Source organism: Leptinotarsa decemlineata, unplaced genomic scaffold, assembly GCF_025532065.1.
Source record: "Leptinotarsa decemlineata unplaced genomic scaffold, Ldec_3_MD MMD2_tig00026369_RagTag_RagTag, whole genome shotgun sequence".
Taxonomy (NCBI): domain Eukaryota; kingdom Metazoa; phylum Arthropoda; class Insecta; order Coleoptera; family Chrysomelidae; genus Leptinotarsa; species Leptinotarsa decemlineata.
In genome coordinates this window covers 6,717,118-6,729,728 of record NW_027412709.1, presented here as the reverse complement: position 1 = coordinate 6,729,728, position 12,611 = coordinate 6,717,118, and the positions used below count along the sequence as shown (strand labels likewise).

At 35.9% G+C, this 12,611-nt stretch overlaps 1 protein-coding gene across 1 annotated transcript in view; it reads left to right on the top strand.

Moving 5' to 3' along the window:
- Positions 1–12,611, top strand: part of LOC111517850 (vascular endothelial growth factor receptor 1) — a 132,744-nt gene that overhangs the window by 90,500 nt on the left and 29,633 nt on the right. The window contains exons 18-20 of the mRNA XM_074185294.1: positions 8,446–8,670; positions 8,757–8,925; positions 11,981–12,135. Coding sequence (XP_074041395.1) covers positions 8,446–8,670; positions 8,757–8,925; positions 11,981–12,135 — 549 coding nt within the window. The remainder of the gene's footprint in view (positions 1–8,445; positions 8,671–8,756; positions 8,926–11,980; positions 12,136–12,611) is intronic.

Below are 12,611 nucleotides of genomic sequence, written 5' to 3'. Positions count from 1 at the left end.
ATTTTTACAAATATAGCACTGTGTGCATTGAGTGTTAGTGATTCATACAATACGAAGCCTAAATACTTGAATTCTAACACCCATTCAATTTTGTCTCCCTCCACTTCGAATTGAAGCTTTTCATAGTCAATTGGTTTCAGTTTATGTTTCTTACTAATTATCATTGATTAGGTTTTATTCGTATTAATTTTTAGTCTATCTTAATTTGAATATGTTACAATTCTATTCAACAATCGATTCATACGCCCCACTGTTTCTACAGCGTCATGTCCATAGCATGCAAGTAACGTGTCATCTGCAAATAAATTCAAAAAATCATAACCTTGTATATAATTTACATCATTCAGAAAAATGATAAACAGCAATGGTCCCAGGACACTCCCTTGAGGTACGCCTTTATTGTTTTAAATTTCATTACAGAAACATTTTTCTACTCTAGTTATTTGTGATCTGCCATTGAGATAATTTTTGAACCAACTTAAGGCTATTCCATCGATTACATAATATCTCAGTTTACGAAGTAATATTTGCCTATCGATAGTTTCAAATGCCTTCTTGAAATCAAGGAACACTGTTACTATGAATTTATCACTATCGATTTCATTCTTCCATTTTGAAACTGTTAATTGAAGGGCAGTTTCACACAAGTAGTGTTCTCTGAATCCGGATTGATTTTCTATAAACAGATTATTTCCAGTTAGGTACCTAGTAATTTGTTCATGTACAACAATTTTCAAAACTTTCTCAATAATCGGCATAGTATTTATTGCTCTGAAGTCTGACATATCAACTGCATTATTTATTTTTGGAATGGGAATAACTGTACTTTTTTTCAACATATTTGGAAAGTTACCGAACGACATTGATATCTGTATTAAGTTTAGGATATGAAATACAAGTATAAAATATGTTGATTCCAAAAATGTAGCAGACATTACTTCTTCAGCATTGCATTTATTTGAAGTTGTTAGCAGCATGTAGCTCCGTTCTCGCTTCGATGAAAGCACCATTAGTAGATACTAAAATTTATAGATTTGAAATTTAATGGTTGTCTGCCACCTATCAATATTTTCATTGTTTTCCACATTTCCGGCAAGTTATCACTATTCGCATCAATTTTGTTTTCATAGTATTGAGACTTTTTGATTTTTAACATATTAACAACTTGATTCCGTCTCAGTTTATATCGCTTACAGAACTCCTCCTTCTCAATGCCGGAACGTTTAATGAATTCTTTGTAAGCCCTGTCTCTGAGTTTCGAAGCAGATCTGATTTCGTCATCATACCAGGGGACTTGATTTGATTTATTCTCAATTTCAACTATTGGCGCAATTTCAATAGTATTTCACATTTCGACTCAATATAACTGTATATTTCATTCACATCATCAGACCCGTTCAACCAATCGCATTCAATTAGTTTCAAATTTATTTCATGAAAAACGTCATCATTTCGGTTTCGGTTATTTTAGAGTGATCTGTAATCACTGGTTCATTATGTTATCAAATTTTCACATTATTTTGATTAGTTGAACTAGTTGAAGTTATTCTTGTTGGCTCATCAACGAGTTGTTCAATTCTGTAATAAAATTTTTAATTTTTTTGCTGTAGAAGCAATTGTCCAAGAAATCTATATTTACATCACCTATTAAAATAAATTTTTTGTTAATTGTGAGATAATCTTCACACCACCCTTCAAATTTATCTTAAAATTTACTATGACATGCATTTGGTGAATGATAAAGTCCAGCAATCAACCACTTACTACCATTCAGTTCAACATACACCAGTAATTTTTATCCAAAATGTATTTTTTCTTCACTGAATAACTGACATCTTCACGCACATAAATGAATACTCCTTCGGTATGTCGGCTTGAGAAATCACATATTATAATGGAATATCCAGTTCACAGTTAAGAATATCACTCGTGCATCTGGCTTCACCATCGTCCATTCTATGGACGATGGCTTCACTGAGAATCACTACTGATGCCGATAACAAAAAATGTATGAGCATAAAAAGTTTCAGCATTCATATTAATTATGTCAATCCTGTTTATTATATTAGGACTCTGTCGTTTTTTTGAATATTGGATACATCAACAATGGTGGAAATATTGTTAATGTACTTCATCATCTCAGACTCACCTCTGGTCTTGCATTCATCTAATTGCTTTTTTAAATTTGAGAAATATTCTCTCTGAGACTTCGTTTGATCTGCAAAAATTTTGACACTATTGGTTTTAATTAATTTTTTGTTTCTCAACATTTTTAGGGCTTCTTCCGATGAAGGAAAACATACTATGACAGGTCTATTTTTGTTCTGTTCAAATTTGCCTATCCTATATACACGGATGTTTGAGGCATCTACCGCAATATTTTCAAGTAAATCTTTGATGGTCTCTCTATCATCTGTTATTGTGTTTGCATGTGTTTTATGCTTAAATTCATCAATATTAAGAACTATAAGGTTTGCTGCCCTTTTATGCCTCTCACATAGTTTCATTTGTTGAGTTGAATCATCAGAATTCAGTTTTCCAACATCCTGTATAACGTGCTGTAATTGTAATTGATCAACCTCACCTTGTAGTTGTTTGTTTTGGTTTCTCAGTTGTTCAATTTCTTTGTGTAGGTCACACGTGCTTTCTAGTGCTTCTTTTATCTTCAGTTTTGGTGACACTTTTTCGGCAACTGTTGAAATACATTTGTCGTCAGTAAAAAGTTCCTTAATGGATTGTTTGATTATGGTTTTGATATGAATAATGTTTTCACGTGTAAAAGGCATTTCACATTACATGGATCCTCTCACTCACACTTATTTTGCACACAGCCTTTACTTTCTTTTCTTCTGTCAGTTTATTCACTATGCGATTCAACACTCCACCACATCTGTCACCGTAATAAACTATTCCCGACGGTAGGTACTCCGAAAAGACGTCTGACCTGATCGATTGTCTGTAATGTACGATATACAGAGAACCTACCTGCATATTTTAAGATTCTAAGTTCAGTAGCTCCGGCTGTACGTGAATATAAGAGTCTCAGTCAATCAATACAATATTGAACAGCATGAGCAAAAAAATCTGAAATGATTGAAATTGAATAGATTGGTGATTCTAGTAATCCTACTCCTATTGATATTATAAATGCGTGAAGTTTATGAAGATGGATGAATGTAATGTATGTATTCACTTTTTCAATTTTTTCACGCCAAAACAGCTCAACTGATTCAAATGTAGGTTGGTATGTAGATAGATCATGAGCTCGAATAACACATTGGGTAGGTTCCCACGGTATTGAGAGAAAAACAACGGGGAACAGCTTGTATTGTATAAGTGAGTACTAATTGATTGACTGACCGACACTCATCTTTCGGTCTAAGCTGCTGAAGCTAAAATCTTGAAATATGCAGATTGTATTGAATTTCCATCAGTTTTTGAAGTTGGAAACCTGAAATTTTGAGTTGATAAAAAAATATTGTAGCCATTTGTTTAAAACGGTCTGTCACGAAACTTAATATGACAAACCAAATTCTACGCGGGAGAGGCCGCAGGCAACAGGTAGTAATTTCAATTTTCACTTTTAAAATATAGTAATTAAAAAAATATGCCAACTGCACTAAGTAATGAATTTCTTCGAAAATCGAATTATGGTACCTATTGAGAAAATCTTGCAAACATTAACACAACCGTCAACGACGTCTGCATTCACGCGTCTGCCGGCGTTCGGGTCACGTTCTCGGCAATGGCGTTTCATTGCTTAGACCGCCCCTTTACCTCCGCGCATCGTCCCCTGTCGTCTTATAGTAGAGGCGACGTATAATGGCTTATGCGTTGCGTCAAGTTCATCTTATCGTGATAACTTTCGAACGATTCATCCAAATTACTTATTATAAAAAAAGTGTATCCGTATCAAATACTCATAACGCCAATTGTATTAATTTTTATAAGAATTTGACAGATACTATAAATTGTGCATTGTGAGAAAAGTATCCAATTCAATTGTATTTATGGTCTCAGTATTTTGCATATGGTGGCTACCACATAAAAGGAAGATATATGCTATCGCGGACTTTTATTTTGAACTATTTGAGATAAACTATCTTACGGTGCATTATCTGCATGTAACTCTAACAGTATAGGCAGCGCACGGCAAGATAGCTCTCAGGGAGCAAGCATTTTTCCAACTTACTTAATACTTATCGTTATGAATTTCACTAGTTCGGACTTCCATTGTCTACTATATAAAATGATTTGAAATCCCTGAAACAACTAAAAAAGAAGAATTAAAAATGAATAGCTGAAAATAAGAATTATATTAACCAAAATAAACCTGAAATGAAATGATAGTGAAATGAAATACAAGTGAAAATAGAACGATTCAATAAATAAAAATATAGAAAAGAAAAAAGAAAATAAAAATAAAAAGTGGAGAGATTCCAAATCACGTTAGTTCACGACTTTTCGATTGTTAGTATCTACAATCGTCTTCGGGTGATGACTGGACTGATTCCTCCGAGAGATGACTATTTATAGGTCGTTCGAGTACTTTCACCTATCCCCGCTTTCCATTTTCTGCTTCACTGGTTCCGTGAGAGATGACCGTTTTGGCGGGAGTTGGCCATTTTTCGCTTGATGATGGGTTTCCATATGTTGCGTATTTCTATGCTGGCTTGGCTGAATACGTTGTTGGACAACATGTATGCGGCTTCCTTGAATTTTCTCCTAAACCAATGTTCCTCTCGGTGCAAGATCTTAGCTTGGGGTCGATGTTGTGTTGATGGGTCCAAACATGGTCTGCTATTCCTGATTTGCTGGTTTCCCCTTGCTGTGTGTATTTCTTGTGCTCGGCAATGCGAACATTCAATAGCCTCTTAGTTTCACCAATATAGGATTTTCCGCACTCACAGGGTATCCGGTAAATGCAATTCTTGGAACCGCAGTCCGCGTTTGGTGGCCTGGTTTTCGTGAGGCTGCTACGGATAGTGTTACCGGATCTGACGCAGGTTCTGATGTTGTACTTGGAACCAATTCTTCTGATCCTCTCCGATAATCCTCTGATGTAGGGAAGTGCAAGCACTGGTTGTGACGGCTTCTCTTCCTTGCGAGGCTCCTGCTGTCTTCTAGCAAAAGTCTTTTCTACCATCGCTTTGGAGTAGCCATTCCGTTGAAGATCATTTTTGATGATGTCTAGTTCCTTCTCGAGACCTTCCTTCGTATTACAAAGCCCAAAAGCACGAGCAGCCTCACGAAAACCAGGCCACCAAACGCGGACTGCGATTCCAAGAATTGCATTTACCGGATACCCTGTGAGTGCGGAAAATCCTATATTGGTGAAACTAAGACGCCATTGAATGTTCGCATTGCCGAGCACAAGAAACATACACCGCGAGGGGAAACCAGCAAATCAGGAATAGCTGACCATGTTTGGACCCATCAACACAACATCGAGTGGTCCCAAGCTGAGATCTTGCACAGAGAGGAACATTGGTTCAGGAGAAAATTCAAGGAAGCCACATACATATTGTCCAACAACGTATCCACCCTAGCCAGCGTAGAAATACGCAACATGTGGAAACCCATCATCAAGCGAAAAATGGCCAACTCCCGCCAAAACGGTCATCTCCCACGGAACCAGTGAAGCGGGAATGGAAAGCGGGGATAAGTGAAAGTACTCGAACGACTTATGAATAGTCATCTCTCGGAGGAATCAGTTCAGTCATCACCCGAAGACGATTGTAGATACTAACAATCAAAACGTCGTGAACTAACGTGACTTGGAATCTCTCCACTTGTTATTTTTATTTTCTGTTTTCATTTCTTTATTTTTATTTATTCAATTGTTCTATTTTTACTTGTATTTTATTTCACTATTATTCCATTTCAGGTTTATTTTGGTTGATATAATTCTTATTTTCAGCTATTCATTTTTAATTCTTCTTTTTAGTTGTTTCAGGGATTTCAAATCATTTTATATAGTAGACAATGGAAGTCCGAACTAGTGAAATTCATCATGAAACATTGTCAATCACCTTCAAACAAACACTTATCGTTATATTGTGACCAAAATTACACAAAACCTCTGTTAATTGTAGCCTATATAAGCTACAGCATGAGCTAGAGCTTAAGCTCTATTTATGTAAAGTTTCATCTGAATCCGTCCAGTCGTTTAGGCGCGAAAGAGTCACAAACATTCATACATACACACATTCATCCATCCTCACGAACTTTCACATTCATAATATTAGTATAGATATAGAAATATAGATAGATATTACAATGCTTGATGATTCAATGCAGCCAAATAACAAAACTATCGTTTAACGAAATCAAAACATTTTATCATAATAATTATTTACTTCCAAGAAACCACAACTGATTATCAAGGAAATAGTACAAGAAAATACCATATATGTTGGGTATAAGTACTCTCTAACACATATAACATATATACAGTGTCACCATTAAAGTGCGCACCATATGGGAAACTTTTTTTTCGAAAAGTTTCAATGAAGTTTAACTTCGGCACTTGTTTGTGCTTTAAATTTAACTTAAAATGATGCGGCCAACTGCGACCCACTGACGATCAGTGTTTGTCAAATTCAACTTTTTTTTTGAAAAAAATTGAAAAAGTGCATTTCTAGATCGAATTTAACAAAAAGTTACTTGAAAAAGTTGTATCTACGGCAATTTTATATCCATGTGCCAAATTTTATGCAACGAGGATGAAGTTAACGTTTTGCTTATTTTTGACAGATATCCCCCTTTTTTTTTCGGTTAATTGTCATCAATTCATGTATACATGACAAACTCATCATGGAGTTCAACTTTTCTGATACATTTTTACTCATACGGACATTTTTAGAGAGAAATTAAAAATGTGCTATAAAAATTTTAACATGACTGGTGCAAAGTTTCAATCACTTGGCTACTTTCTTAAACAAACGTCAGTACCTTCAATTTTGAAAAAGCAGACACAACTCAAAAACTGCAATAAGTATTAATAAAATTACAAGAGTTGAAATTACATTAAAATTTCAATATTCAGTATTTACAGATTATTTATAAACACTAACTAGGGCGGTAAGGATGCTTAATCACGTTGAATAAAATTTTTAAGTAGGTAGTGTCAAGTTGTTGATTCACTTGTCAAATTTTTAACAGTTATTGTTGCAATATTGTTGTCTCTTCAGGAAAGAATAGAAATAGTTTTGATATGTGGTGAGAATACACCATACCGGCAAATAGCTAACAATTTTAATGAACGGCATCCAGGAAAAAATGTTCAACATACTACTGTGTCAAGAATAATGTCGAAATTCAGAGAAATAGGATCCGTAGGAGAGGAGAGTCCACATTTATGTGGACTTTCCTCTGATATGGTCATAGGAATCGACATCCTCCGGAAGAAACAGTTCAGCCTGGTAAGTGGTGAGATCTCTGTGAATCAGCACCCAGTGGCCATGGAAACTAGGTCCGTCCCTTGTTTCCCTATTGGAGTCACCGAGCCAAGGCCACCATTGACTCTCACAGAAGACGAGGAGACCCGACAGCACACTTTCATACAGGAAGAAGTACATTTGAAGTACAAGCAGTCACGCCTTTGATTGACCACAAGATCCGCCTTTTGAATCCGGAATCAATGAAACAACTCTTTCGCTCCCGAAGACGCCGGAGCTCGCATTGGAATAGTCGGAAGACCGATGCACCCGCAGCCGTTCTCTTAGGTGCGATGCAAGAGTCCGATAACCAGCCAGAATCATCCACTACATCCCCGAAAACAGCAGTTCCGCTCCTGAAGACGACGGAGCTCACAGTAGAACAGTCGGAAGACCGATCACACGATATTGTAACCTCGTGTCCCATACGTTCCGACTCTGGGTCAAGCAGCCCCCTCCACCCATATTTCGTGTATTATCCGGAGAAAAATCCGTTTGACGATAGATTCTGGACGGCCGAACATTTACAACAAGCTGCGAGGGAGAACCAATTGGCGCGACCCAAGCCGTGGCCGGTCTACCTACCGGTAGACAAGAAATTATATTGGCGATGTGGCCTACCAGGGCACAACCGGAGTACACGAAGAGTTCCGGTTCTCTTCTGTTCCCGCTGTGGGTTAAAGGACGTCCTGTCCCGGGACTGTTTGTGCGACAACCCACCGCTACATCCCACCAAACGTTTACGTTTCGGTACAACCAGAAACAGCGCCCCTTGTGCGCGATGTCACTATCCCTACCCGAGGCGGCACGTAGCATGTCCCGATTGTGGCTGTCAACGTCTTTTCAATCACAATCACCACCGACGATAGGATGGCCCCGTTATCAACACCGCAAGAAAAATGTAGATTTTGTTTAATTATTAGTATCTGGGTATAGTATATAACAGTAACACTTTTGTTTTCATTATCTGTTCCGATTATATGAAATGTTTCACTTACTCTTTCAGGTAAACAACTTGGTTCGGGAGCGTTTGGTGTAGTAATGAAAGGAGAAGCTAAACACATAATCGAGGGCGAACCTGTTACCGTTGTAGCGGTTAAGATGGTTAAAAAAAATGCTGATCGTACTCATATCAAGGCTCTAGCCTCCGAACTCAAAATAATGGTGCATTTAGGAAAACATTTGAATGTTGTTAATCTTCTTGGTGCTTGTACGAAGAATGTGATAAAAGGTGAATATCATAGATAAAATTCATAGAATCATTCATAATTGTTCATTCAGACATAGTTTATATAAAAAACATCAAACATTTTCCAGAGGAATTACTGGTTATTGTTGAATACTGCCGATACGGGAATTTACTCAATTATCTTTTGAGACATCGGAGTCATTTCGTGAATCAAGTGGATCCTTTAACCAAGAAAGTTAATTATAATATTGGACAAGAAATACTGGACCGGACATATTCAGTCTCAAGTAGCAAAAGGTGAATTGGAGAAATATACACATTTATGTTGGGTGCTTGAAAAAGTTTTACTTAGGACTCACAACAGTGTGAGCAAAATGTTTTCTGAGCCTGGATTGAACATTGCGAGATTTTGATACATAATTGTATGAGTGTTTAATTTGTTTTGACAAATTTTTCATCATACTAAAGTTGAAATAGAGCAGATTGTCTTCCCATGTATACGAATACCTAAGAAATTGGGGATTAACAGCCAGTTTCCAAGTATGCCCACTCAATGTATTACGTACTGTGAGGATGACAGTGTTAAATTTTAGTGAAATATCGTCTGTGACTGATATTTGATTCAATTCTATATAACGAGTGTTTGGAATATAAACTAAATAGCGAAAATTGTTTTTGCAGAATTCAGTGTTCATATGAAAGTAGTTGTTTCGAAAGTATTTTTCTTTCCTCTAATTTAATTATTATACGAAAGTAGCTGTTTCGAAAAGGCTTTTTTCCAGTTTGTGTTTGAAAGTTCCTTTTTTGCATGATCTATACTTCTTGGTATAGAGTTAGTTTTTTAAAATTGATTTCTTTCTTTCTTCCTTCGATAGAGTCCCATATTAATTTGTACAAGGATAAAGAAGTAAGAAGCCAAAACTTTTCTTTGCCAATATTTTGTTATGCTAGAAAAGCGTTATCGGTGAAAAGCTGAATTTTCTCGACAATTTTTTTTGTTCCAATCAAAAGATAGGAGAAACGACCTTTTTACTCTCGCACTTCATAAATCGAATCTACACAATTTATCATAACGTATTTATGTTGATATTTCCAGTCTGTTCCATGAACAACACCAACACAAGTCACTGACTCATCTTGGAATTGACACACCATTCTTGAATAATTCAACGTCAGATCTGAACGTCAAATTTCCTTAGGAATATTGCTAGAAAATTTGGTTGAATCGTACATCAAATTGTTGAGTATTATTTTTTGAATTTGTTTCCATTTCTCTACTTTTCTGAACACATTATTTGACACATATCAAATACAATCACTCAAAGATGGAAACTTTGCTTTGCGGTCTAGGTCAAGCTTCAGCATGTAGTATGAGTATTAATAGATGACTTTAGATTTTCTTAAGGAAAAAGTATTTACTATGCTCTTAATAATTTCACCTACTTTTTGGGAAACAGCGGAAAAGAACCTATATTTCATGTTTCGGAAAAATATTCATGTAATCTCTCTGATAATGAAGCAGTCAATCATAATTCAATTCACTATAATAGATCTCTTTTGGTACGTTAGCCCCTCGGATAGTTAAGGAGAGAAGCCTCAACAAGACTTCAACATCAGTCTTTTTCATTCATTATTCGTTATTTGTTTTCAATGAGAGTCGAATTATTGTTATTATCATCATTATTATTTTCAATAAATTCTCAATCAGCGTTCACATTCATTCATGTTTTCATAAATATATATGCTTATGTGCAGTGCAGATCTGTAGAATTTACCTTCCACTTTTGAATGTGACAAGATATGAAGTGTTTTTTGTTGTTTGTTGCAACGCTTCCCGGTGAGAACGCGCTACCAACTTTTTTCAAACGGAAGAGAGGGTTTTGTAATACTTCGTTTGGTGGGTCTAGTGAAATTAGGTGAAATTAGGTACTGACTAGTAAAAATATTCACTTGTCAGTACCTGACAATGATGAAGTTTGTTCACAAATTAGAGGTGAATACCATAAAATGTTTCTGGGGTAATTTTATTAGAAGAAACTCTCGTTCTATTCATGAGTTCTGTAATACTTGTAGACTGTCCTCGCACTATGCTCAAGCCAACGACAAACAACACGTTTGTCATCGTCACATCTGCCTATGAACGAGGTAACCAACCGCATATCTGAAATTTGCCCAACTCCTCGTATAAGGGAGAAAAATTTACAAGTTGAGTGGGCGTACTTGGAGACTAGATGTAAATCAAGTTATCTAAAAGAACTAATCGTTCGCCAACAGTATATTCAGGAATAGCTTCAGTGAAGAATCCTGCACTGACACCTGTCGGGTGCCCTTCGTGGTATTTGCCAGAGAAGTAATTGATTTCTAATATGTGTCAGCTCATTAATCTGCAGTGTTGGTAATTTGAGACTGGCTGAACGAATTTTTCTTTTAGATAATTTATTGAACTTCATTCGCTTATCACAGTCGAGGAATTTTGTTTGAATTGAAAGGGGTATATTCGAAGATGATAATAATTTTTGGGAGAAAAAGGTTTTGGCTTTCTCCTTCCCCATTTTTATACAAAAAGATGCGTGGAATTAATTTTTTTAAATTGATTGCTTTCTTCTTTTCTTTGGAATATTGCCACATTTTTTCTACATTTTGTTTTATAAGAGAAGACATTGTTAGATCAAGATCTTCAGATGATGTGGTGCTGCAGGTTTTTCCGGGTTTTCCTGCAGCTGAAAAAGCAAATGCGCCACTGGAATCAATGAAGTCGCCCCGGAGCGCCAATTAATTTTTATTGTTGTTTTTATTTTATTTTTATCGTTGTTTTATTAATTGTATTGTATTACATTTCTGATGAAAAAATGTTTCCTATAAATATGGTAAAATAGAAAGGAAAAACCTCTTTCCCAGAAATCAATACTCCTCAAAAATTACCCCTTCCAATTCAAGTAAAATATTATCATTCCATACATGTAGTCGCATGCTGTGAATGTCGACATGTTGTGATCCTGATATCTATGATATTATGCTGGGAGCTACTTGGGAGCTTGTTCGTATAAAAGTCTGATGAGCCTCATCTCACAGGGTCTGATAGGACTTCTTAATTTATGCATGTTAATAATTACAGATTTTCACAATGTAGACTTTATTTGCGATATGTATTTTACTACAACAGTAGTTTCCTCAATTGGACTGATGAAACTACTATGGCAGTGAAACTTGTCTTTGAAATAAGACCTATATCGCGATATAAATGTAAGTGAAATCGTGAAAACAGTTCACATATCTTTAGGGCATGACATGATCATTATATTCATGATTTTTTGACATCAACCAAAATAGTGAGGTACTATCCATTTTTCAGTATTCCACATTCACCATCTCTGAAGTATGCTGCACTGGGGTTCTCCAACAGAGACAACAGTTCCAGAGAACCACTTCCTGATAATATGAACGACTACAGAGCAGAAGCTTGCTCAGATGGAATGTTCAAAACGGACACTACAGCTGTTACTCAAGGTAATGGGATTTTTCGTTAATGTCATAGTAATTGTTGAATCAATATTGAATGCTGGTGTTCTTATTGAATATAGTTACGTATTTGACAATATATAATTATCGATTGAAAATTTTCACTGATGACAATAATAATGAACGATTTTCTGGTAGAATGAAACTAAGGATAGCGCCAAAGAAAATGACACATCGCAGGGCAGAATAAGCGCCCTATGAGGGTTGGAACCAGTGCTTTCTTTCACTCAACCAAATGAACTGTATCAATACAAGGTGTATCAACCTATTACAGATAAAGCAAACGAGCAAATACATATATTATTAAAGACCGCAGTATGCTTCAAATATTCCTTGAATTTCGACATAGCACAACAATTAATTACGGATAACAACTAACAAAAATTCACAGTGATAACTCACCTGATAGAAGGCATATTTTCAGTTTGAATTTGAGGAGGAGATACATTGGAGGGGGTTTACTT